The following is a 27,882-nucleotide window of genomic DNA, read 5'->3' as shown; positions in this document are numbered from 1 at the left end:
TCTGGTAAACTTGTACAAGGACTCAGGCAAGAGGTTTGCATAGGGAAGGGAAACATGGACAGTTAGTGATCAGCAGTATTGAACCTATGAGATCACAGCTACCAGTGATTGCTAATAGTTTCTAAGTCCATTATAATCAATGTCCCCAGTGCAGAAACTTTTATAAAGTAGGCACATAATAATTTGGATTTAATTTATGATGGCATCTGAACTCCCAAATTGGATAACTCTCTATCAAGACAGATCAGCAGCTGCACTGTAACTTATAATGTTGTTAGGTGGGTGCTTGAGGCATTGAAAAGTTAAGTGATTTACCAAGTCTCATATAATGCTTGTCCTTCATTTTTGAAGAAGAACACAACATCAGGGAGATAATACTATGACTAATATGTGAATGGGATTTGGGGGGCGGCAGGGCTGGGCTAAGTCACCAGCCTCACTTTCTCCTTCAGAGCCATCTGGGTCCAGTGGCCAGATATGGATCAGGAGGACTGGAGATGGTTCCAGATGCAAGGAAGTCAGGGTTAAATGACTTGCCTATGGTCACACAGCTGATAAGTGCTAAGCATCTGAGATTGGATTTGAACTCCTGACCGCTTGAATCCAAGGTCAGTGCTCTAGATAAGTCTTCCTGCTCTATGTTATTAATTAGTATTATTTTCAATTCAGCTAGTATTGTTTTCAATTCAATTCAGTAAACATTAATCAGATACTATATGAAAGGCACTCTGCAAATTGGGAATACAGGAAAGAAAAAGAAAGTCTGACCTCAAGTAGCTTATAATTTAAAAGGGAAGGACAACACACAAAAGGATGCCAGAAAGAAGGGGGAGAAGATCTTGTTCAGTGGAGATGAAAGCAGGCAGAGTTGCAGAGCGAGAGTGGAGTAGAAAATCCAATTTCTGCCCTTTATAAAGGAAAGCTTCAGGAAGAGTCTGGTACTTCACTCTCTAGTCTTCCTATCAGAAGCAAAAGGAAACTGAGTGAGGTGGTATTGAAGGTGGGGAAGAGGTTAAAAATGATCAGTTTATGCTGAGAGGACACTCTTATTCCTCTGAGCTGATACCAGAAAAAGTTGATTCATTATTAAGAAATGATAGTTAGCAAATATATAAAGCATCAAAGTTTACAAGGACTTTACATATAACATCTCATTTGATCTTCACAATAACCCTGGGAGGAAGGTACCATTATCACATTCCCTTCCCTCCTTTTTTCAGCTGCAGAAATTTGAGGTAGAGAGTTAAATGACTTTTTAGTTAATATCAGAGGCAAGCTGCCTCTAATTAAATATTTAATTAATTGAATCATAAAAGGTAGAAAAGTTGATTAGAAAATCTAATCCAACAGAATTCTAATCTTTGAGATCAGAATTATCTATTTTTTTTAGAATTCTAAAAGGATAGAAATTAGCAATAGATTAGAAATTACAACTTTGTTTACTAGCTGTATACCTTTGAATACATTATATCACCCCGGACCTTAGTTTCCTTCTATATAAAATTAAAAGTATCTGCTCAGACAAGCTAAAGTCCTTTCCAGGACAAAGATTTTACAATTTTATGCATACAAAGCAGTTGTAACATCCTTGAAATCTTGTAAAGGATAAATGCAGTGGAACCTATTTCTCTTCTTTGGGCTGTTAACATGGGGCAACAACAAACATCCTAAAGATTTTCGATGCTTCAACAAGTATTTGATTTTTTTTTTTGCTTGGGTTTTTTTTTTTTTTTTTAGGTTTTGCAAGGCAAACAGGGTTAAGTGGCTTGCCCAAGGCCACACAGCTAGGGAATTATTAAATGTCTGAAGTCGGATTTGAACTCAGGTACTCCTGACTCCAGGGCCGGTGCTCTATCCACTGCGCCACCTAGCCGCCCCTAAAAAGTATTTGTTAAATGCTTACTATGTAATAGTTTCTCTGCTAGGTTTGAGGGATAAAAATGCAAAAAAAAAAAATTCCTCCTCTCAATAAACTTACAATCTATTGGGAGCATGTAATACGTACATTAAGACTAAAGTTGAACCTGTATCAAGTTTATTGATCCTATTTACAACTAATTGATTTTGTCCTATAACTACTTTTGTCTGGCAATACTTGAATAATAGTTTTCTGAATATAGTTCAGAATTCAGCTGACTCATAATGAATTAATTTTACAAATCCAGCTCTTCTGCTAATCACTTATCTATTTTTTGTCACCAGGAATTTTGCTAATCTTGAGAAAAGGGTGTAAACACAGAGAGAACTGGGCCTGATAACTTTACTTCACTAAGCTATACTTCAAGTCCCTCTGGTTTACTGTTCAAAAATCTAGGCTACTCTCTTGCACTTAAATTCAAATAAAGAGTAATTTTTAATTCTCTTGAGAGAAGAAGGGGAATGGGGAGTAAGGAAGTTGTTGTTAACCCCCATTACCAAAATTCCAACCAATTATGTTGATCTCTGTGCCTCAGCTCTGTAATCAATTATGTTGCCCTCAATCTTATGAAGTCATATACTGTTTTTTTGTTCTATATTCCCCCAAACCCATAAAAGGACCCTGTGCTTTTGCTTAGGGTCTTTGACATTAATGAAGGTAAATTTTGCCTCTGTTAATGAATGCTATCTTCCTCAGAGATTTGCCTCAATTTACTCTTTTGCTAAAACTGCAAACACAATAACATATAGTATTAAGTATGACATGCATAAAAATTGAATGCGAAAGTAAAGGAAATATGATTAGTGATGAACAAAAAAGGTTACAAAAACCTTCCTATAGGAAACTTCTCCTAACAAGAGATTTAAAAGTAGTTACAGGTTCTAATAGATAAGAGATGAGGAGAAAGAAGGTTCCAAGGCAGGAGAATAGCCTGTACAGTCATGGAGATGGGATATGGAATTTCAAATAAGAGGAACAACAAATAGGCTGGTTTGTATGGAAGACAAAATCCAGGAAGGGACTTGTGGAAGAAAAATCTGGAATGGTAGGCTAAAGTCAAATTATATAAATGGTTCTAAATTCAAACAAAAACAAAGAAATTAATATTTTATCTTAGTGGCAATAAGAACCACTGGAAATTTTAGAGCACAACTCATTAGCATACAGATGCAAAGTTATGGAGCTGAGGTTCTTTTTTAGTAACTAGAAGTAGCAGAGAGGTCTTACAGTGGATGGAGTGCCAGTCCTCAGTTCAGGAGGACCTGAGTTTAAATCCGACCTCAGATACTTACTATCTGTGTGACCTTGGTAAGTCACTTAATCCTATCTTATATCCAGGGCCATCTCGAGTCATCCTGATTCTTCTCTGGTCACTGGATCCAGATGCTCCAGAGAAGAAAGTAAAGTTGATGACTGTACAACGGCCCCTCAGTCAAATCCAATTCATGGTATGTCCTCCCTAATGTCTTGGTCTTCTTCCTTTCATCAAGAAGGAAGGACAAACATCATCAGTTGTCCTCAGGAGACCAATGTCCCAGGCACAGTATAGTAGAAAGTGTATCAAAAAGTGGAGTCAGAAAACTTGGCTCCAATAACTACCTCGCCGTTTTATCACCTATAAAATGAAAATTATTACTTGCATTCTCTTACCTCACAGGGTTATTGTTAAGAAATTTCTGATAATATACACATGCCCTATAAACAGCACCAGCAAAATGAAGACAGTGTTTCTGTGTGGAAAGCATAAGGAAATGAATGAATGGATGAATGAAAAAGCCTTTAGTGCTTCCTAGGTATCAAACAATATACTAAGCACTAGGGAAGGGGAAGGGAAAGAAGACAGTCTCTGCTCTCAAGGAGTTCACATTCTAATTGGGGAAGATAAGAGATATAAAAGAATTGAACTGTGTAATGCATGGCAAGACCCAGGAGTCCTTATGATCCATCAGTGACCAGATGGGCAGATGGAGGGCAGTCCTCCACTTCCCTGGAAGGAATACCTACACTGTGAGTAGTAAAGCACTTGGATAAGTAGGACAGCAGGGCCAGGAGAGCTGAAAGGCAAGGGATGATGGCGGTGGCCTCCAATTTTTTTCAATCCCACCTGCTTAAATAGGTAGCAAATGCTGTTTTTTTTTAAATAAAGGAGGTGATGTACAGTCTATGCAAAAGACCCAGTATGTGTTATGGAGTTCCTCAGTTAAGTGTTCTCCATACTAAAAATAGTTCATGTATTATTTTGAACACTGAATTTATCACCTTATTAAAAGATTAAACAAGGCTTTTTCACTTACCTGTAGAGGATAAAGATACACTATTAAAAATGAATTGTAGATCCTATTCTTGCTTGAGGTAAGGGTTTTTTGTTTTTGTTTAGAAGTTAATTTTTTATACACTACATATTTAGGATTTTAAAAAACCCGAACAAATTAGACACATAAGCCAATTTATGACAACACCCAGGTACAGTTCCCCCTCCCCTCTTTTTGTGGGCATTATCACTTTTAATGTTATATAGGCTTACACCCTATACTGCATTACTGAAGAGTAAAGCAAAAGTATTTCTGAAATCAGTTGATACCATTTAGAAAGGAGTGGTGTCATAAAAAAAATGCTCTTTGTGATCCACTTTTCCTACACTTCTCTTATCAGTAATAGACTGCTCTTTTGGAGAGTTAGCTAATGGAGAAGAACTGAGCTGAAGGATAGTTACCCAACCTTTTAGTTGTGCTTGCTGGAGTCACTCATGGATACAGTTAGATATAGTTACACTATAGGATTATTATATGAACATTTTTGAAATTGTTTATTAACTTAATCTCACATAAAGATGCATAAAAAAATGAGAAAAAATAATGGTCAAATAAATCATAGGAGATATGGAAATGTGCTCTGCATCTAAACCACCATTACTTTTGTTTATTTTCTTCCTCCCAATTGAAGCTACAGTGAAATGGCACTCTCAAATGCCTAACACTTTGCCTTGGATGATGCCACATAATCATCCTGTTAAAACTAAGTAGGTTAGGCTTTTTTTCTCATTGCTTAGTGGCTTCCATTTTGCTGCATTCCATTTCTATGGCAACCTGTACCTTCCCACCCCTTTCCCCAAATCAGTAGAGATGGGAGGGTTTGACTTTTTAATTCGCTTACCAATTCACTATCCCAGTTTGCATAGTGGCCCTTCCAAATCTTTTCATCCTTCTTCAAACCTACCATGATTCCCCTTTCTGACCCCTCAGCTGAGAAGCTTTGTCTCACATTTACCAAAAAACCGAACAATAACAAAATTCACCACAAGGTCTCTCTTCTCCAACAGATCGAGCCTCCTCTTTCACTCTTGTGGTGACTTAATTAAAATTTCTTCTCATTTACTCGCTCATTTCATATAACCTGAAAATATACCACATCTTTCCCATCCTGAAAAAAACTCTCATTTGATTCTTCCCTTTCTGCTATCATCACTTAACTCTTCAGCTCTTTGTAGTTAAACTCTTTCAAAAGGTCATCTATAAGAGATGACTCTACTTTCTCCCCTCCCACTCTTGCTCAGTCTGACTTCTGACCCAATCATTCCACTAAAACTATTCTCTTCAAAGTCACTAATGATCTTAGTTGCCAAATTCAATGAGCTTTTCTCAAATCTTATTCTCCTTGACTTCTCTGCAGCTTTAGACTGTTCAGTCTCTCCTTGATATTCTCTTCTATCTAGGTTTTCAGGACACTACGCTCTCCTTGTTTTCATGCTACCTTTATCAGATTGCTCCTTCTGTGTTCTTTTCTGGATCTTCATCAAGACCATGTCCTCTAAAACCTTAGGTGTTTGGTGCTAGGTGCTCATCTCTTCTCCCTCTATACTATTTCCTCTGGTGAGCTCCTCAGTTTCCACAGATTTAATTTGCTGATGACTCTCAAACTAATCTATCCTGCCCAAACTAATTCTCTACTGATGTCCAATCTCATCTTCACAACTGCCTTTCAGAAATCTCAAACTCTGTAGTAGACATTTTAAACTATGTCCAAAATGAATCTCATAATTTTTCCCCTAAAGAGTTTCCTAGCTCCTATCTTCCCTAGTACTATAACCATTCTCCTAGTCCCTTTGCAAAGAAAAAAGTATCTTGGATTCCTCATGATCTCTCACCACCCCATATCCCACCATTGCATAACATTTCCAAAGTGTGTCGATTTTATCTTTGCAACATGTCTTAAATACACACTATTCTCTCTTATGATACTGCCACCATTTTAATGCAGGACTTCATCATCTCACAACAGGACTCATCTACTGGTGAATCTGCCTACCTCAAGTCTCTTTGGGCTAAATCTGAAACAAAACTGGTATGCCACTTGTTCATGACTAAACTTCTTTATCTTGGGGACCCAGGCCTTTCACATATAAATTAGTAGGTATCTTTTGCCAAGTCAGGACCAGGACACTTGTAGGCCTCCCCTTCAAAAGGTGACTATTTAACAGAAGTACTGCTATGCCCTTCAAATAAATTTGGCTACATATCGCTATGAGCACAGAGGCAAAGGGCCTCCTACCCAATAGGATAATTTTTAATCAATCAATTAATAAACATCTCTTAAGTGCCTGTCATGTGTGAGACTCTGAGGATACAAAAAAGAAGCAAAAGACATTATTCCAGGCTTGAGATGGCCATAGAAAACATACAGAGCCAAGAGATGAAGGTTCCTGTTCATGGAACAACCAGGAGTCCAGGTCACTGGATGGAAGAGCATGTGATGGGGGAGGGGAGGGAAGGTGGGGGAGGAGATGCAAGAAAACAAGAAAAGTAGGAGCGAACTATGTTATGAAGGGCTTTGAATTCCAAAGAGAATATGTTATATTGGTCTAAGAGGTAAATAGCTACAAATTTATTGAAGAACATATGTGTGTATGTATTTGACACATTTGGATTTGTACTTTAGTTGCCGAAAATAATCTATGTGAGTTTTTTTTATACACGATGTCCCTTCATCTATACATCAAAATCATTCAAAATTCCTTGAACTATATATAAGAAATAATCCTGCTGAGTGATTATTTTTCTTCATAAATACAGAGTAAGGCATGAAAGGGGGGTAAATGCTTGTCAAAAATGTTTGTCCCTGTAATGAAAGAACTCCAGGAGTAATGTCCAAATTGAAGATATTTTCCCTTGTGGAGGGAAAATGCTGAATATGCTCAAGATTGCAGATGACATTGTACTAATTGCACCAAGTCCTGAAACGCTGCAGAACTTTCTAGAAGGCATCACTCAAAGGAGTTTGGTTTGATCACCTAAACAGGAAAGACTAAGAATGCTTATTTTCCTGATTATAACATACATTTAGATATATATCCTACAGAACTTCTCCATCCATATGAATAACTGAATAAATTAATAAAAATATGTATTTATTCTGTATTATCATTTGTTTTTATATGTGTGTATCAAGCACTATTCTATGCACTGGGAATACAAATATAAAACTGAAGACAGTGTCTGTCCTCAAAGGGCTCACATTCTAATGGGGGGGGGGGCAAAACATATTTAAAGAAGTGGTGATAAGGGAAGAGTATTTTGGTTTGAATTTTGTAGGGATATTGAATGTGGTCAAGGGGAGTAGTCCCATCTCTTCAAGTAGCAGTGAAACAATAATATTGATTTGATTATAGTTCTATAACTAAAAAGTGATTAAGCTTGGGAATACATATTAGCTGTCCAGAAAATGGCAGAGGAGTAAAACGAGGTATAGTTGGAGTTTGCCTAGATATATAATAGGTCACATCGAGTATCAGGACTGGGGCTAAAATGGATAAGTCCTTCAGGGAATCATGTCCCAATCTTGGTGGCAAGGTGGCGGGTAGGAAAAGAACTGTACATACATCTAGTTTAATAAATATGGACCAGTTGGGTTCAGAGTTCAATAGGAGGAGGGAGTGCAAAGCTCCAGTGATGAACTAAATTTCCCATAAAAAAAAGCAAAGGTTTATTCTTTTAATAACAATATTCTGCTATGTTGTCAGATGACATGGAAGACAACATTCTTTAATGAATTAGTAGAATGGGGCATGGTAAAAATGAATAGACTGCAATATACAGTTATGAGGAAAACATGGTTATGAGAATATAAGAGGAATGTCAAAGACTATTGATGACTAATCATCAAGGAATTATAAATTAGGAGATGGGCTGATCAAATGATGAGGGTGACAGACTGGTGATCAATTCTCCACTGGTTCCCTCATGTTAGGAGGAATTAAGAAATGTCAGGGGATTGAAAACACTCTTCATCAAAAAAAAATTCTCAGAGGAAAACTTGGAAAAGAGTCAAATAAGATGGCCAGGTTCAGATGGGTTGTGATTCACAGCATTGTTGGGAAAAACTTCCAAATAGATGAAGTCAAAAATTCATGTGAATATGAGTATTTTGACTAAAGACTAAGAATTATGCACTCTTCTTCATGGTGTTTAATTATTTTCCTCACAAACTTTTTGCCTCTTTAAAAAAACAAAACAAAACAAAACTTGTCTTGAATATGTGCAGAAGAACAGGGTCATTGAACATTTATTAAATTGTTGGTCAAATACTATGATAGAATTTGGGAGTTCAAAGTTCAAAAAGTTCCAGCACTGAGCTATATTCTATTGAGGGAAACAATATGCATCCTATATAGAAATATAAAATGTGAATAAAATAAAAACAGGTTAATTTGAGGGTCATTGAGGTGAGGAAGAAAGGCCTCATCTCATGAAGGAGGAGGTATTACTTGGATAGAACTCTGAAGGAAGCTAGGGAGCCTAAGAGATGTACCAAGGAAGAGATACCATTAAATGAACTGCCAGGTAGGACAGAAGTAGGGCAGTTTGGTTGAACTGTAGTTTGTGATCAGGAGAACCTAGAATAGGAGACTACAGTCCCCTTACTGCCAAACAGAGGAGTCTGTATTTATCCCAGAAGTAATAGGGAGACACTAGAGTTTTATGAGCTGGGGAATTTCCTGGGCAGATGTATTCATTCATCTGTCAGTTCTATAGAAGGTAGATTGGATTAGGGTGAGCCTTGAGGCAGAGGTGCCAGCTCTCACAAGAAGCAAAGATCTTGGTTGATAGCATGAAGGGGTAATAAAATCATCTGAGAATATACAAAATAATTTTAAAATGAATTAAATGCCTTCATAAATATCTGAGAAAGAGCCATTATTTATCATGTAGGTTATATTTATTATTTTTATATTTTTTATGCAGGTGGAGAGAAGACAGGGCATGATTTAACTTGCAGTTTATTTCAAACTCTTATTGTATATTATTGGGCACATATAGGATATAACATTGGGCAGGGGGAAAATAATGAGGAGAAAGGACTGAATGTAGTTAGTGGGATTGAAATTTATCAGTATCTGCTCAGCAGAGCTAGAATGCCAAAATTTCTGCATGTTTTGGAATAATTCAGGTGGCAGCTCCCTCTCCAGCCCAGATGATAACAAGACTACTTCAGGCCTCTTCTTTGTATTTCATGTTTCTAAACTACATCATTTTAGGATGGTCATGCTTCTGTCCCAATGTGAACCATTTGTTTGTAGTTCTAGATTTAAATAGAGTTCACTATCTGCTTCAGGGTGTTGAACCTCCTGACATTAGAACCTCCTTCCCAGCATGAAGGAAGGACACTTCACCTAAGGCCTTAAGAGTGATGAGGTGACCCTGTGAAAGCTAACCATAAATTCTAAATAACTTGAATTTTAAGTAACATCTGTGATCTGACTGCATATAACTTTTTTATCCTAGAAGTAATAGGGAGACACCAGTGGTTATGGGGAGTGGCATGGTCAAATGTATATTTTAGCCAACAGCTGAACAAATTAATCTTCATGGTGTTGTCACAGAACCTTCTATGGATTTAAGAAATATGCACGAGAGATATGTGGTTTGAGGAGACCTTTTATTGCCTCCTTTTCTTCTAATAAGTCAAATACTTTTCTGAAATCAACAATGGGCTTAGAGGGATAGTCTAAATCTTTTCATCTCTCAAATCATTTTGTGACTCTGAAGATATTGTCTATTATAGAAAATATTATTTGAAAGCATCAGTTCCAATCTGTATTCATTACTTTATGAAAGAATGGGAAAAGAAATGTTTTGGGCTTTATAAGACCTGGGTTTGAATCTTGCCTCTGGGCACTCCTCACCTGAGTGAGCTTAGGTATGGTACTTTATCTTGCTAGGTTTCATTATCTCATCTGCAAAAATGAGGAGGAATTGAATAGAAGTCTAATATACTTTTCAGTTCTAAGTCTATACTCCCACAGTGTTTCCATAAAGATTACAGAAAGGAGAATGCAGGCCTATTTTGTCTTCCTGGTTGTTTGTGTGTGTGTGTTGGGGGGGGGGGATCAAGGAGGATATTTAATACCTTTTTTCATTCTTTGGATTCTTCCCTTTTAAGCTATTTGGAAAAATGAAATTGAGTTCCTAAAAGACAATATTCCTTTCTAATACGAATTTCTTTTATGTCTACTAGGGATGGTCTTCATGTTTTGCCAGTTTCATCTTCTTAGATGCCATTACTTTTCCATATTGGTTATTATGAAGTAGTAGGGTCCAAATGTGGTGGTTTCAATATTGCTGACCAAGCTCCTTTCAGCATCTCTCTTGTGTTCTATCTGTATGAAGGTATACCATGTTATTGATCTGGATTTAGGCTTCATAGACCCCCTTCCACTCCATAAAGATGACTTAATCTGTATCTTGCTCATGAATGTAATCCTAAAATGTCAGAGCTAGAAGATATCTTAGAGATTGTCTATTGCAGTTCTTCATTTCACATACAGGAAAAAGAAAAATAATGGGGTACAGTGCATAATGGAGTCATGGTTTTAAAATGGGAAAGAATCCCTTCTCATATGCTCAGACAAAGGGTAATCTATAACAAGATACATGCACTCCATTTCCTCATTAGCGATATGAGGGTAATGACAGCTATGATTTACCTCATATGTTGTGAGGATCATATGAAATAATATATAAATGCTTGTTGTCCTTAGTGTTAATAATGATCTGAGACCTAAGGAAGTGAAGTGACTTCTCTATGGTATACACAGAAAGTTATCAACCATGCTTGACCTTGAAACCTAAGGTTTCTGACTCCAACTTGACTACTGGAAATGGCAACTGCAACTGGAAGATTTATTTAGCCTTTCCAGGAACATGCCCACTTAACTAAAGAGGTGAGACCTCCTTACTCCTTTAAAGGGCAGGTAACATAGATTATCTAGTCACTTAGAAGAAAAGCATTTGGTTTGGTCAGCAAATGAGAGATCATCTTTAGAGTTCCAACTGACACATAATTATTATCTCTCCAGTTTCTCTCCTTTAATTTTTTTTTGTTTAAATTCTGTAACAGTAACCCCTCCCCCTCATCCCCACCAAGCTTGTAGTCCAAACTGATTGCAAGCAATGGAAAGTAGGCTCCTTATCTGAAATAGTAAAAGCTTCATTCACTTCCATCAATCTGCATTTTTATAGTTAGCCTATGTGATGGTGGATTTTTCTTAGTGAGAAAAGCACCATCCACAAACATGTTTCAGCATGGGCATATTCAAGGTGTCTGAATGTGGCCATGTATTGTTATTTGCTCATTTGTGACTGTAATCAATGCCACTATTAAGGTTTCGAGAAATACACAACGATAAATTATAAATTCTATCTATTTTCTAACTCTAGTAGTTAACATTTTAAAGAGTAGTAAAAATGATGATGTCATAAACTGTGAAATGAAATTAGCTAGAGCACAGATAGTTCCATAATTTCATTTAATATTGATAGCAGCTCAATTTCAATTTTGCATGAAGCAAATATCTTTGTGATGCCCCTTAGTAATTTTGCATGAGTGTTCATACATTTTGATACAACTGATCAATAAGAATGTCTATATATATAATATATATATATATAAATCTGTGGATGGAAATATATACAATTTGCATATACATATTTTCTTTCTACTTACATTCTTACATTTCTTTCTCATACACCACAAAGCAGATATAACACTGTGTATATATACACACACACATGTGCAATTCTACATAAGTCCTGAGTAATTTAAGTATTATTTAGTAAAACACTGTAAATTCTAAGATTTAAACTGAAGCACTTATAGAGAATGTAGCATAAACATGAATAACGTATTCTTTAAAAATATATGACTTGCTATGCACTCATGTTATGCTTTACTGAGAAAGCAGAGAGTACATTTAAGATATATTCTAAGAAATTAGAAAACAGACATTTTTGACTTAACAAGGTCAAATGAAGATCCAATTTGCATGTGTTTCATATATATATCCATATCAAGTTATGCAGCTTACATTACATCCAAATAGTCAAGCATGGAAGACTTGAGACATGATTTACCTTAAAATTATCTTGCAGAACATGAAATTCTTTGTAAACATTAACTTTTGGGTAGATACAAAAGCTGTCAGTCCGAGATGAAACAAACAATAAAATCATGAAATTAAAAATGTCTTTCTTGGGAAGAAATGCTAATATGATCCAATGAAAGTGGATGTGTAGATAAATCTTAGTCAAAAAGGAAATCAGACATTACCAGGTTTTGTAAAATGGTAAGCCAGATTTGAAGGGTAAAAGCCAAAGTGATGCAAACTTGCCGTATGGAAATGAATTGTCTGAGCGATAGGAAGGAGCCATATTCACCTGGGGGTTGAACAGAGACTGCAGTTTGCCATGGAAACCACAGGTAGAAACAAATGAATGGTACAACATTCTATTCCCAAGCACAGGCACTAAGTAGGAAAAACATTAAAAGATAAAGGAAGGAATTGTTGCATATCTGTTTTCAGTTGCGCAGAGTTAGGCTGAGATCTTTGCTTGAGAGTTTTATTTGCATTTCTGGAGGAATCTTGCTAAAGGAAGGCACTGCATTGGCTGCTGAACTCTTGAGCTCTAGCCGGTTCCGTGGCTGCTGTAGTCAAACACGCCTTTTTTAAAGAATGGAGAGAACTCACAGATGGTATGCTTTGACAGTGTCAAGCCCACTTTGTCGAGGTGTAATGGGGATGTTGTGGATTGAAGCATCATATTGAAAAAAGTTCCTGAGGTATTGCTGTAGAGAAAAGACATTTTGAAACATGTTCAGGCAACATAAATCCATTCGATGGGCTTATAGTGAAGATAAGCTGTGGGGAAAGAAATCTTTGCAACAGCAGACAATTCCTATGAATTAAATATAGTGTAAACAATGAGACTATATGGAGAAGGGGTCTAAAACACTTCAGCTCAGAAGGAGTAGTATATGACTTGTTTGGAAGGGAGAGGAATTGAGACTAGACCCATCTGGGCCACTAGAACCTGCTGTAACCTTCGTGGGCCTCAGCTATCTCAGTTTATCACTGAGGTCCCTTCCACCACTCACCCTATGAATCTATAAATATTTGTTATGAAAATGTGACTTTCTTTTCTATCGTGTAGTAGGTAACAGAATATTAAGTCACTGATAGTACACTTCCATACATTTTTACCTTAATAAGAAGTGATACAGTGAATTGGAAAAAGCAGAGAATTTTCATCGGAGGAACTGAATTCATGACACATTTCTTCTAATTGTTTTTTGGTGACCTTAGACAAGTCACTTATGTGTCTATGGGGCTTAGTTTTCTTATCAGAGTTGGACTAGATGCTCTCTAAGGACAATTCCCACTCTCAGGTTAAGATGTAATTGGGAATTGAGATAGCTGAGTGCTAATCACAACTCTGATACTAATCACCTATTTGGCTTTTGAAGTCCTTCTCTTTAGGTCAATTCATATGTAAAATGAAATGGCTTAGATTTGGCTATAGTCAAACTGCATTCTGGCTTTTAGTGTGCTATGAATCAAACCATAAGCATTTAGTAAGTACTATACTTTGGAGTGGCTATGTGGAAGTTGGATTAGAGTAAGTAGAGACTCAAAGTGGGGAGACCAAAAAGAATGTTGCCACAGGCCAGACTAGAGAGTCAGTACTAGGGATGTGGTCAAGCAAGTATGGGGGCAGCTAAGTGGTACACTAGACAGAGTGGGGGACCTGGAGGCAGGAAGACTCCTCTTCTCAAGTTCAAATTCAGCCTTGACCCTTACTAGTTGTGTGACCCTGGCAAACCATGTGACTCTGTTTGTCTCAATTTCCTCATCTGTAAAATGAATTAGAGAAGGAAATGTCAAACCACTACAGTGTCTTGGGTAAATAAACTCCAAATAGGGGTCACAGAGAGCCAGACAATTGAAAAAAGACTTAACAACAAGCAAGCCCAGGTAGGTGGGCAGATATGGGCGGCCTGAGATTGTGTAGAAGATAGAAAAACAAAAGAATGATAGTCTGTCTTCCAGGAGATTTCCATCTCATTAGAGGAGATGACAAATTTAGGAGAGTGGTGGTCAGGGAGGGGGTTTTGGGATGGAAAGTCAAAGGATGGAGAATGTGATAGTAGAAGGAGCAGGGATTAAGCTTTTCAGCGATACCACATCAAGAGACTGGTGGGTATTGGGAGTCAAAGGCAGGTTAAAAAATGACCTGCCTGAAAGAGCCTGGTATTGGACTGGCTAGATGCAGAGGGGTCTTCCCCATCATGATCAGTTGGCCCCTGGCTGCTGCTGCTGCTGAAAGCACCTAATGTCTATATAGTACTTTAAGAGGTTTGCAAAGTATTTTATGTCATCTTATCCTCCTCATCCTGGGAGCCAGATGCTATTGTTATCTCCATTTAACACATGAGGAAACTGAGGTAGGCAACCATTTAAAGGACTTCCTAAGGGTAACCTAGCTAGTTAATGTCTGCAGTCAAATTTGAACTCAGGTCTTCATAGTCTGTCTGTCTGTCTGTCTGTCTCTCTCTCTCTCTCTCCCCCCCTTTTTAATTTGCAAGGCAATGGGGTTAAGTGGCTTGCCCAAGGCCACACAGCTAGGTAATTATTAAGTGTCTGAGGCTGGATTTGAACTCAGGTACTCCTGACTCCAGGGCCAGTGCTCCTAGCCGCCTAGCCACTCCCCTTCATAGTCTCTTCATAGCTCTATTCAGAGCTCCACCTGGAGTTCCAAAATTCCTGTAGATTTGGTGGGAAGATGCACATAGCAATGTGTGGAAGGAGAAACAGCCAACAGCCTTGGGTAGGACCATCCAACCAGACCCTCAGTGTGTTACTAAAAGAAAGTTATTGAGGGGGAACAAAAGGAAACTGATCCACTGTAACCTTGCTAAAAAAGTGAAAAAATGCTCTACTGACACTTTTCCTTTATATTGACTATTTAATGGAAACAGGACTTAAAGAAAAATAATCGATCTGCTGCTAATTAGCACCTTTTTCATCCTAAGTGATTAGTGTCTGTTTGGGAATCCATCAAGTAAACTACGGGAAAGGAAATATTGATGACAAGAGATCCAATACCACAGAGCTAATATTTACATACCATTTTACAAGCTGTATAATTAGCAACAGAAAGACATCCCGAGTAACCAAAATTACCGCTATAAACCCTGTTTGTTTGTTTTGAATGTTTGTTTCAGTGTTACAAATACAGCTTAGACTTTAATAACCTAAGCATCTGGAACATTGCCCTAAGACGATGTGGATGACACCAGATGTTGATGCTTTGCAAAGCAGCAAAAGGGGGTAGGTGTGCAAGCTCAAGGCAGCTTCTATGTCAGGTCAGGATTTTTTATGTTAATATGGAGAGTAGATTAAAAGCATCTTTTCTACATTTTCTGAGTGTGAATAAGTGAAATAACTAAATTTACAACATATCCAGAAATGGTCGAATATAAATATGGGTTCATGGCACAAAAACATCTGACTAGTAACACAGGTCCCAGACTGAGAGGAGCTCAGCTGCCTCTACCAGGCTCCAATCATTAATTCTCCTTTTCTGAAGGGAGTCTGAGTAGAAAAGTAGAAACAGTCCTGAACTTAGGGTCAAAAGACCCAGATCCTGGAATTTTTCATCCTCTTTTCTCTGTTGCACGTTCCTAAATATTCAAGCTTCTGTTCCAATTGCAAACTCTGCACTTGAATAGGGTTCCGCAAACATGTTCATTTCTCTTGTAATAAACCCAATTTTTCATGGAAAATTTGTAAAGTTGTGATTTCCTATTGACACTCCTCACTTTTTTGTAAGGTTCAAATGAGATAATATTTAAAAAATACTTTACAAATAATAGAGTACTATATAAATTGTATATAAATGTAGATGAAAATGAGTCTTACCCTCTATCTACTTCATTCACAAGCATTTAATCCCATTTAGACATACAAGTTTGTGTAGACATACAGTGTGTGTAAGCACAGTTACATGAGGAGATACTGAGAATAGTGCCCAACAGCTTGGCTACAAAATTTTGTTAAGCCTCCCACAGGTTGCATTAATGTGCAGAAAAATTTTTTTTATCACAAATATGCCTTCCAGATGACTTCCTATAGACTAGAAGGTAATTTAAAGTTGGAAACAGATGTTGTGTCAATATTTGTCATAATTAGTTCACAAAGTAGGGTCTCTTAACAGGAAGGACCCAATAAAGCCTGAAGGATAAAAAGGAAAAATTATGGGAAGATCAAAATTAAGCTCATGTGGCCAAGTACTGGGGCACCTTACTGGTCAGAAGAGTACAATTATCAGATTATGTATATCATAAATGAATACCACAAAAGGCTTCTACATCAATGCCCAAATCTCTACGTAGATTTAATTTAGGGCTATCTTGATGAAAATTCATTATACACAAATCTGATGAGATCAAGCCAATAAGTTAGGGACAGATTATTCATTTATGATATAACTTTTTACTTAATACATAGTTGAAATAAAGATTTCCTTTAAACAACTGATTGCCTAAGTATACTGAAAATATAATATAATTAACAGTTTTCTATAGTGGAAAGAGCACTAGTTCTGGAGTCAGATCACCTGGATTCAAATCCCAACTCAGTGTGATCTTGGAGAAGTCATTAACTTGCCCTGGGTCTCAGTTTCCAAAATCTATAAAAGAGGGGATTGAACAACATGGTATGTAATATCTCTTGTCAGTTATGGATCTGTGGTTCTTGGTACAGATTGTAGACATTCAATAACTTCACCTATTGCATAAATGAGTATGTGCTATGATAATAGTATAGCTTAGCAAATACATAACTTATTTAAAAGAAATTTTTTAGCTTAATATAAATATTACTGACCAATTTTTCCCCTAAATCACCCATATTTCACAATGTATTTTTCTTCCTTTCCTACCTAGAGATCAATCACTTTCATTAAACACTAAAATAGGGAGGAATAAGGAAAAAATAAAACAGTTTGGCACATCAAAATCACAATGTTTACATATAGGTTGAATAAAATATCAGAAATGGACAGACAAACCATGCAGTGAAGAGAACACAACTTTTCTATGTTGGTACTGAAAAACACACCTGCCTCACTTACATTTTCTTGACTTGGGTTTGATCCCTTATTAATCTGATTTCCTCTATGCTTTCCAAGGGAAGAATTGATTTGCTAAACCAATCTATGTTGATATGCTCATAAAAGCTATAGAGATTATCTTCTTTTTCCAGGAAAGAAAGAACCATAGGTGCAACTCAACAGTGAACTTCTAGAAACAGCAGATTTTTTGGTTTAACTGACCAAGGAACACTTTCAGGTATAGTAGTCTTCTACTGCAAGCACTTATACCATCCATCATGTCTTGTATATGAAATCCTACTTTGTCTATAAATTTTACTCTAATGTAATGCTCTTTATGTTCTGAAGTGATTCCATCCAATTTGACTTTCAGCAAATATTTACTAAGCACAATGTCCTACCAAGTGTGAGATACAGTAGTAGTAGTTATAGTACATAAAAAGCCAAATATTTTCTGCCCTTAATGAACTTACATTTTACTGATTAGACTGCCAAAGGGAGGGAGGAGGGCTATGGCATCCTTTTAAGGCATCGTTCAGGTGCCACCTCCTAGCTGGGATTTCTTTTATATCCCCATTCCTTTAGTTACTGGTATTTTCACTCTATTGCAAAGAAAATACTTGAGGTAACTTTCTTATGTGTATATACCTATATACCTATATACATATATGTATTAAATATGTATTATAATGCTCCTCTGCCTCTTGCCCCATCGAATCATATACTATAGTATATCCTTGATATTTAGCATGATACTGTTTTCATAGCATGGTGCTTAATAAATGTTACTTAAATGAATGGGTGAACTAGTGGAAAGTAATTTAACCTCTATGAGTCTCTGTTTCTTCATCTGTAAAAAGGGTATAATAGTACCTATCATACCAATCACCCAGGGTTGTCATGAGGCTTCCAAGGGATTATCTATCTGAAGTATTTTGTAAACTTTAGAATTGCATGAAGATTAGCTATTATCACCAGGATTTAGCAAATACTTTGTTCTTCACATCGAGGAAATAATGCAAGTCAGAACTGGCCCTATTCAACTCTCAAATCTTCATTTGAAGACTGGGTGCAATCTGCTCTTTCCACAACCTTTTGATTGGGTCAACCTTGAAAGGAGTTCCATATGTAATCTATGCTTATTTAAGTTCTCCAAATTTAACTTGAATTTCAGCCAATCAATATGGAAACAATTCATTCAGGAAGCTTTGAAGGACTCCAGACTTCCTGTCCATTGATAAGGCTTTACTATTTTAATTAGTTGAATAGTAGTATTGTGACCATTTTATGTTATTAAAAAGTTACTATTTTAATAAAGTTCACACCTGTAATTGTGGTCCTACCACTCATTATCCTGTGCCATACATTGTGGAAAGCACTCCATTTTTACAAAAATTAACATAAATCCATAATTTAATGCAAAGTTATTGAAATTATTCAAATAGAAATGCTCTCTAAAAATTAAACAGTGCCTTATCCTACTTTCAGTGGTGACATATTCATATAGATCACAGTTTAGTGGTATTCATTGTCCTCAGAAGCTATTAAGTATGGTAACAGCCTAAAGAAAAGTATCAGTCTAATAAAAATTAGGTGTTTCATTTACCAGGCTGCTTGAAAGTTCATCACTAACTGACTGACTTAAAGATAAAGAATAAGGATTTCAGCATCAATATAGAGATACTTTGTAGAGTCTAGACTAGGGTTGTTTAATGTTGCCAACAACTTATGGCAAAGTCTTATTGGAAGGAGGCTGGTTCAGTCTAGATCCAACAGAATAGGATGTATTGTCAGTGTACCATAATAGGAACAACAACGATATTCAATAAATAACTATTAAAGGTCTGGTATATGCCAGACACTATTAAGATAATAACTAGATACATCTCATTTATCCATTTAAATAGGAGCTATTAAATTCACATATATATATTATATATAACAAATGTTATATGAAAGAAAGACAGCCAGATGGACAAACAGCATGACTTTTTGGTTGGAAAGCTGATCCCAGATAGGAAGACAGATATCCAAATCCTGCTTAAATTTTCTAAATGCTCTCAGAATCCCTAAGATGCAGAACCCATGCTAATTTTCCTTACTGGGGGAATACTTCAAAGGGTGTTCCTGATACCAATGAAAATAAAGGTATGGTAAAAAAGAAAAAAATATAAAAAGGATGTATTTTGGCCTGGACCTGAGATTTCACTTCCTCTACTAAAACATTTGTTAACACCTCTGTAACTTATAGTTTCAGACCAATAGCCATACAACAGATATGTGTAAGAGGCAAGATAGGACAGAACTAGAAGAACATACTATAGAGTACATCAGATGTATCAAACATATAGCCCAGGGGATGCTGTCTGCATTACTTCTGAGTCAGTGAAACCCTAGATTAAAATGCAAACAGGAGATATTTAATAAAATTAATAAAAGTACAAGAAATCATAGGCAATGTTCAGGTGTGGATTTCTAAATCAATAAACCTGCAAAGGATCCTTAAGTAAGATTAGAGGTCTCCTGTTACAACAATTTTGAGTTTGACACCTCTGTGGTACAGCACCTAAAGTAATGAAGATGGAGCTTGGGGTTTGTTGTAAAGATCAAATGAATTAAAATATGTAAAGCATTTTGCAAACCACAAAGTATTATATGTTAGCTTTAAAAAAAGGAGGGCTTTGAATACAAGTATCCTGATACAAAGGTTAGTCCTTTACCCAGTACAACAAGTTGTCTTTCAATTTTATATATATATATATATATATATAGAGAGAGAGAGAGAGAGAGAGAGAGAGAGAGAGAGAGAGCGCACATATTTATATGTAGTTTGTTTAAAGTTTATTTTTCACTCTTAATTACCTTATTCTATTACTAATAATCCCCATTTTACAGATGAGGAAATATTCTGACAGGTTAAGTCCACACTCTTTCTCCTATATTCTTCTTACTCATATTGGTGTTAGCACACCCAACTTCTTGGTTGTAAACTCTTAGGTATATAAATGCTTTACAAGACTGTGAAAACCGGCACAACCACTTCCCCTCAATTTTTGTCCCGCACCTGATCTGTCTGTCTCTTCCCTCTGTGGAATTTCCTCTAATTGTTTAAGATGTGACAGCAATAGTTCATAAGAAACCTCCAGCTAAAGACATTTTTTAAAAAAAATGTAAACTCTAAAACAATATAAAATATAATCAGAAAAGACAGTCTACTTTTCTCTTTCAAAAGAACTAAGACTTGATTGTTTCCTAGTCTTGATTTCTTAGCCCAACCATATAAATGGGTTGACAATCAAATTACAGCCCATTAAATTTTATTTGTGAGTTTGTATCACCATATGTCAACATAAAAATGTATATATATATATATATATATATATATATGCAGTTTTTGCATTCATTAAAAGGAGGTTCTTGATTGACATTTTGGTTTCCATTCTTTCCAATAGCTGCAAAAAATAATTTTCTTACTTCCCTGCTCACAAACCTTCAGTGGCTCCCTACTGCCTTTGCAATAAAATTCAAGCTCCTTAGGCAGACATTTAATTACTACCATATGCTGATTGCACACTATCATTTCTAGTGGCATTTCAAACATACTCCACATACTATATTTTTTTAACTAATCCCTGATTCCATTAAATTCAATAGCTCTTAAAATATCTTTATTATGAACTTAATAAACACAAACAGGAATATTTAAACAAAGAAAAAAAGGGGAAATAGCATATGACACTTGGTATAGTTTTCCCCCCTACTTTACATATAGTTGAACTTTAAAAAAAAGGTTCAAATTTAACATGATAGTTCCAATACTTTTTTCCCTGTGTCTCCTAATCTACTCAAGATCCAGTTATTTGGATATTGAAAGGCAGAGTAAATGGGATTATGGATAAAGTGAGTCACAAAGGAAAATATGGGTCTACCATTTTACTTTTTTTTTTTTTAGTATTTGGTATTTAGTCTGCAATCATGGTTGTTCATTTACTTTTGATTTCCTTTATGATGTTGCAATTATTGTACAAATACATTTTCTGGTTCTGCTCACTTTATTCTGCAGCAGTTCATACAAATCTTACTAAGTTTCTTTGAATCTATTACTTTCACAATTACTTTAGTGCAATAATATCTCACTACCTTCATATATCAATAATAAATAATTATTAATCAACTATTATATGCCAAGCACCTAGTTAAGTTACTATATAATTTGTTCAACCATTCTCTAGTTAATGGGCAAACCACTTTGTTTCTAGTTCTTTGCCAAAACAAAAAGTGATGTCATAAAAATGTTTGTACTATAGCTTAATTCTCTCTATCATCTTTTGGGGTAGCAAAGTAATGGGTCAAAGGGTACACACAATTTAGTGACTTTTAGTATATAGCTAAAATTGCTTTCCAGACTGACTAAACCATTTCACAGTTCTATCAATATTACAACAGATTGCCCTCCTTTCCACAAACAATCTGATGGGTGTAAGATAGAACCTGAGAGTTGTTAATTTTGTATTTCTGCTAGTAGTGATGTGGAACACTTTTTCATACTGTTATTGAAAGGTAGAATAAGTGGGATAATAGAGTGAGTCACAAAATAAGGAAAATATAGATTTCAGTCTGACTTCTGATACATATTGGGTAGGTCACTTAATCTAACCATGTTCTAGGCAATTTTCTAAGATTAAGTTGAAAAGAAGGAACCAGCCTGAACTGACAGAAGAAATTCCTTATGGCAATGACATCATGGGTCAAATTTTTATCCATTCCATGTTTAAACAGAAAAGATTGCTACAAAAAGCTATTTCCCTTCTAATTCTAACTAAATGGCATGTTTATTATACAGGAGAAGAAGAATTAAATTGTGTACAATATAAAAAACTGTCCATTTTATCTGTTGTGGTCCCTTATCTCATCCCTAATTCCTATTTGGTTAAGAATTCTTTTCCTAGTCATAACTGTGAAAAGCTATTTTCTTTTTTCCTCTAATTTCTTTATGATATGACTTTTTAAATCTAGATCTAGTATCTATTTGGATTTTTTTAGATATATATGATGTGAAATGTTAGTTTAAATCAGATATTAAATGGATATCCTTTGGCAATCTGGTGAAGCATATGAATACTTCCTCAGAATGTTGATTTATTTAATTGAAGAAAATGCTAAATTTAACCTAAAATTAGTAAAAAATAAAAATGTGACTTTTTTCCCCCTTTCATCCAAGTCTATAGTTCCACTAAAATCTGTCTATAGATGTTTTGGGTTCTATGGAGGCATGTTAAGAAGTCATTGTTTAAACAAAATTTATTCTGGATGCTTCCCAGCTTGCCCCTGGTTATTTGCCAAATAGTGTATTCCTATCCCAGAAGCTTAACATTTATCAAATACTATACTATTATTTTCAGTTGCTTCTGGGTGTTGTGAATATAATCTGATCAACTTTTCCATTTTAAAATATTAAAAAATTTTGATAATTACTATTTTGTAGAATAGTTTGTGATCTAATACTGTAATAATTCCCTTTAAATTTTTGACTTTTTTTTGTTCTTCAACATGAATTTTGTTTCTAACTAGAAATTTTTTCTAGTTCTGGAAAGCTTGCCTGGCTTAGCATTGAAACTGCAAATTAATTTATGTAGTATTATTTTTTAATATACTGGTATGGCAGTTGCATAAATAGTTCATCTCTCTCCAATTATTTAAGCTTGCCTTTATTTGTATAAAAAGTTTTGCAGTAGTAGTCACAAAATTCCTGTGTGTCTTGGTACTGTAACTCTCAAATACTTGATACATTCTACAGTTACTTGGACTGAATTTGTTTTTCTACTTCTTCCTGTTGGATTGTGATGGAATATACAGAAAGGCTCATTACTTTTGTGGGTTTATTTTATATTTTGCTGATTTAAGTTATTGTTTCAATAAATTTTTAGCTGACTCTAGGCTACTCCAGAACCATTAGAAAAATGAACAATTTTATTTATTTTTACCCTGTGCTGATTCCTTGCATTGCTATTTTTTTAATTATTTCTATATCTAGCTTTTTTATTCTGGGTCTTATATATGTGTACATAAAACATAAATGGATATTTTGCATGTCTTTACTGAATGACTTTTTGTTATTAATAAAGTCTCTAACATTGATAGCATTTCTAACATTGAAGCAGTCATACAGTCCTAGAATAAATGCAGCCGTTATAATGTAGAATTTTTAAAAATACATTGTTGTAATTTATTTGTTAACATTTTATTCATTATTTTTGTATTGAGGTTCTTTGATGTTAAGCCATTCAATGTATATATTCAATATATGGATTTTAAAAATTTTATTATCTATGATGTCTTTTAAGAACAATGAAGTTTCTCCATTCTTTAGAGATACCAGTCTACAGTTTTTTGTTTTGTTTTTCTCATGAGTGGGCATTAACAACATATATCTTTTATATGAGAAGTTTGGTAAGATTGCCTTCCCCTGATTTTTGTAAGTAATTTCTATAACATTGAAACTAATTATTATTTAAATGTTTGGTTGAATTCTCTTTGAAATTCATTTGATCTTGGGTAGTTTTTTGGGGGGGGAGGTTCTTTATGACTTATTGAGTGTGATTGGGTTAAACAACTTTGATTTTCATTTAATGTGATTATTTATATTTTTATAAATTTTCTCGCTTAGTGTAATATTTTTATAGATATATAATTAGGTTAATAATTTTTAATAATATCCTTTAATTCCTTTTTATTTGTTGTATTTTCATTTTTAATTTGGTTTTTATCAGCTGTTTGAATTTAAAATAGCTTAATATTTAATGTAATTTATGAGTTATTAAGAGAAGCCAGCTTCTAGTTTTTTAAATGAATTCTTCTTTTTTGTCTTCAATTTTATCTAGTTTCAGAATTTTCATTCTTGCATTTATTGAGTTTTTGGAATTTTTGCTAATATTTTTAGTTAATTAATTTAGTTATTTCTTCTTTTTCTACTGTCCATGATTTTATTCCTTGTCATTAAATAATTTAATCACCATTTAAATTTTAATTCTTTCTTCAAAGATCCTTTATTGATTATAAGTTTTATTGCCTTGCTTGTTAGCTACATGTACTTTTTGGAAGATTATTAGGTCTTCATGTCCAAGGACTTGCTCAATTTTTGTAAAGGTATCATACACTGTGAAGATATATATTCTTTTCTATTACCATTCAGAAACTGCCATGGAACTAAAATATACAACTTTTTCTCAAATTTTATTCATGGCCTTTTTTATGTTTATCATTTTGTTAGATATTTCTGGGTCTGAAAAGGGATATATTGGGAATCCCTAACTTTAATAGTTTTGTTGAAACTGGTCATTTTATTGAAAGTTATTTCTGGCTGTTAATCTTTATGTTTTGTTTCTTGGAATATTACACTACAAGATTTTCTCACTATAAGAGTTTATATGTGATTATCTTCTTTCTGATTTCATATTTTTTTCCTTCATCTTAGATGTTTTAAATTTTAACTATAATGCTCTTGGATGTTTTTTTTAGGTTTTTTTTTTTTGCAAGGCAAACGGGGTTAAGTGCCTTGCCCAAGGCCACACAGCTAGGTAATTATTAAGTGTCTGAGGCCAGATTTGAACCCAGGTACTCCTGACTCCAGGGCTGGTGCTTTATCCACTATGCCACCTAGCCGCCCCTCTTGGATGATTTTTGTTTGTAGTTTCCTTAAGGATATAACTGATGGAATCATTCCATTTTCATTCTGTCCTTTGGCTTTAATAGATGCAGGCAGTTTTCTTTTATGATTCCTTGAAATAAAGTATTTAGGTATTGTCATAGTTTTCAGGGAATACAATGACTCTTACATGATCTCAAACTTTATTTAGTTCTTTTGTAATTACAGATTCCTTACATTTCCTTTTTAATCTTTTTGACTTTGTTTTAATAATTTTTATCTGAAAGTCATTGACTCTGCTAGTCCCATTCTATTTTTTTGTTTTGTTTTTTGCTTTTACAAGGCAATGAGGTTAAGTGACTTGCCTAAGGTCACACAGCTAAGTAATTATCAAGTATCTGAGGCTGGATTTGAACTCAGGTCCTTCTGATTTCAGGGCTGGTACTCTACCCACTGCTTAACCTAGCCACACCCCCATTCTACATGGGCAAGATTTTCTACCTCTTAATTCTATGCCAATTTGTTTCCTTTCAATATTTTGTTCCTAAACTTCATTTCTAATTTCTTATTTTTCTCTTTAATTTCTTCTAACAATTTGTGTAGTCCCTGTATGCAAGCCTTTTTTTAAAAATGTCTCCTCTGATTTTTGTTGTTGCAAAGTTATTTTCTTCTTCATATAACTCTAAGGCTTCTCTTAAAGCATAGCACATTTTCATATTTTTTTCCTATTTATTCATATTTTCAGTTTTGGTTCTTGGTCTGTTAATTTGTACTTGTTTAAAACCCATTCTGGACTTGGGTAGGCCCAGTTTGGTACTGTCCCTTCTGTGGTTTTTATCCTACTGCCACTTGCTAATGTAGATGGGGTGTCAGGCTTGATGACTCAATCCTAGGCATGCTTCTCTCTCTCTCTCTCTCTCTCTCTCTCTCTCTCTCTCTCTCTCTCTCTCTCTCTCTCTCTCTCTCTCTCTCGTCACACAGAGGGTTCTGATATTGAGTGAACTTTTTCTCCTAATAAGATTTTTATTTGGGAGTTCTATCCCCTATTGGGTCTTGAAAGGTCGCATTGGGACATTGGTCTTAAGCCTCCTTCACAGTCTACCCATTGTATCCTAAAGTCAATGCACTGGATGGCTGGCTTATGCAGTGCCCTTAGGAGAATATGGCCAGATCCCTCATTATTGGACTCTGCCCAGTCATCTAGATAGACTACCTCTATCTCAGCTTTTGTTATGAAAAGGGGGAATGGGAACTTCAAGTCCTTTGCATTGGCTCCTTCAGAGTGTGGCTGGCTGGTTTTCAGACCATAGGAACTTGTGCTAATTTCCCCTAGAGTGGTTTTTTTCCTTGGCAATATTGTCTTCTACATTTGTCTCTTATCACACTGGCTTACCTGGTGAAAGCCCCTATGCATCTTCTTTGACTTCTTGCTATCTTTTTTCATCCAGTTCTGGATTACATAAGAGCTATTCACTTGAAGATTACTTTCATTTTTCTTAATCATTGGTTTTTCTAGGAAGGTATTCAGAAATTGATGGGAGCTTGTCTAGGAGAACTGAACTTCTCTATGATTCTTTATATTAATATTTTAATTGGAAACCCCAAAAAGTATTTATTAAAGGCTTAATATACGTCAGACATTATATGAGGCACTGGGGGATACTGAGGCAAAATAATTCCTTGCCTCAAGAAACTTACATTCCTCAATGGGGAAGTGACATGTAGCTCACTATCTATTGGATTAAATAGACATAAAATATATGCTAGGCAATTTGGGGTGAGAAAAATCTCCAACAATGCAGCAGATTGTGAAAGAACTCATCTACTAAATTAAGTAGAATGAGTATTTGAATGAAAAGAGATGATAAGTGAAGTAAAAGAGGGAAAATCTTTGGTAAACAAATGAGAAGGGAAAGGGATGCTGTGTATGGTAGAAAGCAAGTAAGTCATTTTATCTGGAAGCTAGCATGCACGAGGTCAGAGAAACAGGAAATAAATCTGGTCAGATTGAAAAGGGTTTCAAATCCAAAAGGGGGTTTGTATGATATTAGTTGCAATAGGTAGCCACTGGAACTTCTTGAGTATAGGGTTATAGGTGAGAATAGAATATCAATTTGGCAACTCTGTGGATAATGGACTGGAGGGGGAGAGCCCCAAAATGAGGTTACTATAGTGGTCCAGGTAATAACAGACAAGAAACTGATTAGTGATCGTGTGAGGGGAAAGAAGGGGACAGAACTGATAAGCCTTGGTCACTAATTGCATATAGAAAGTAAGGGAGATAGAAGCAGAAAGATGGTTGTGTCCTTGACATAAACAGAAAAGTAAGGGATACGATTGAGTATGGGACTTGTTGAGTTTGAGATGCCTATGGAACATCTAGGTGATGTCCAGCAGTTAAGCTGATGATACTGCAGTACCTGAGTTCAGAAGAAAGAGAAGGGCTAGACTGTAAAGCTGAGTCATCTGCATGGAAATAAATGAGTCCATGGAATAAAAGACCACTAAGAAACAGAGGAGCAAAGAAGCCCAGGACACAGACCTAGGGCACACTAATGAGAAGTGTGGATGCTCTGGCAAGAGAATGCGGAAGCTCAGACACCAGGAAGAAGAATGGGGAGTGCCACATAAACTGGATGTGCAGATGGTATCCAGGAGGAGAGGGTATTCGATATGTATCAATTATTTCAAGAGTGGTCCAGAAATATGAGAAATAAGAGAAGGCCACTGGATTTAAGAGACTACTAGTAAACTTTGACAGGGTGGTTAAACTAGAATGGCAGGGTCAGAAGTTAGAATGCAAGAGGCTTAAGAATAGCACATAAAGAGGCAATGAGTAAGAGAGGTTTGTTTTTTTCTTTTCTTTCTTACAAGAA

General features: G+C 35.5%; 1 protein-coding gene across 7 annotated transcripts in view; it reads right to left on the bottom strand.

Moving 5' to 3' along the window:
• The window catches only part of KIF16B (kinesin family member 16B), a 563,734-nt gene that overhangs the window by 185,648 nt on the left and 350,204 nt on the right, over nt 1-27,882 (bottom strand). The window contains exon 27 of one of the 7 annotated variants that reach the window (XM_074209406.1): nt 11,687-13,036. The exons of the other annotated variants lie outside the window; for them this stretch is intronic. Coding sequence (XP_074065507.1) covers nt 12,935-13,036 — 102 coding nt within the window. The 3' untranslated portion in view covers nt 11,687-12,934. Of the gene's footprint in view, nt 1-11,686; nt 13,037-27,882 lie in introns of those variants that run through there. 7 annotated transcript variants of the gene reach the window in all.

Source organism: Macrotis lagotis, chromosome 1 (genome assembly GCF_037893015.1).
Source record: "Macrotis lagotis isolate mMagLag1 chromosome 1, bilby.v1.9.chrom.fasta, whole genome shotgun sequence".
Taxonomy (NCBI): Eukaryota; Metazoa; Chordata; class Mammalia; order Peramelemorphia; family Peramelidae; genus Macrotis; species Macrotis lagotis.
The sequence above is the reverse complement of the archived record's forward strand: the minus strand, read 5'-3'. Positions and strand labels throughout refer to the sequence as shown.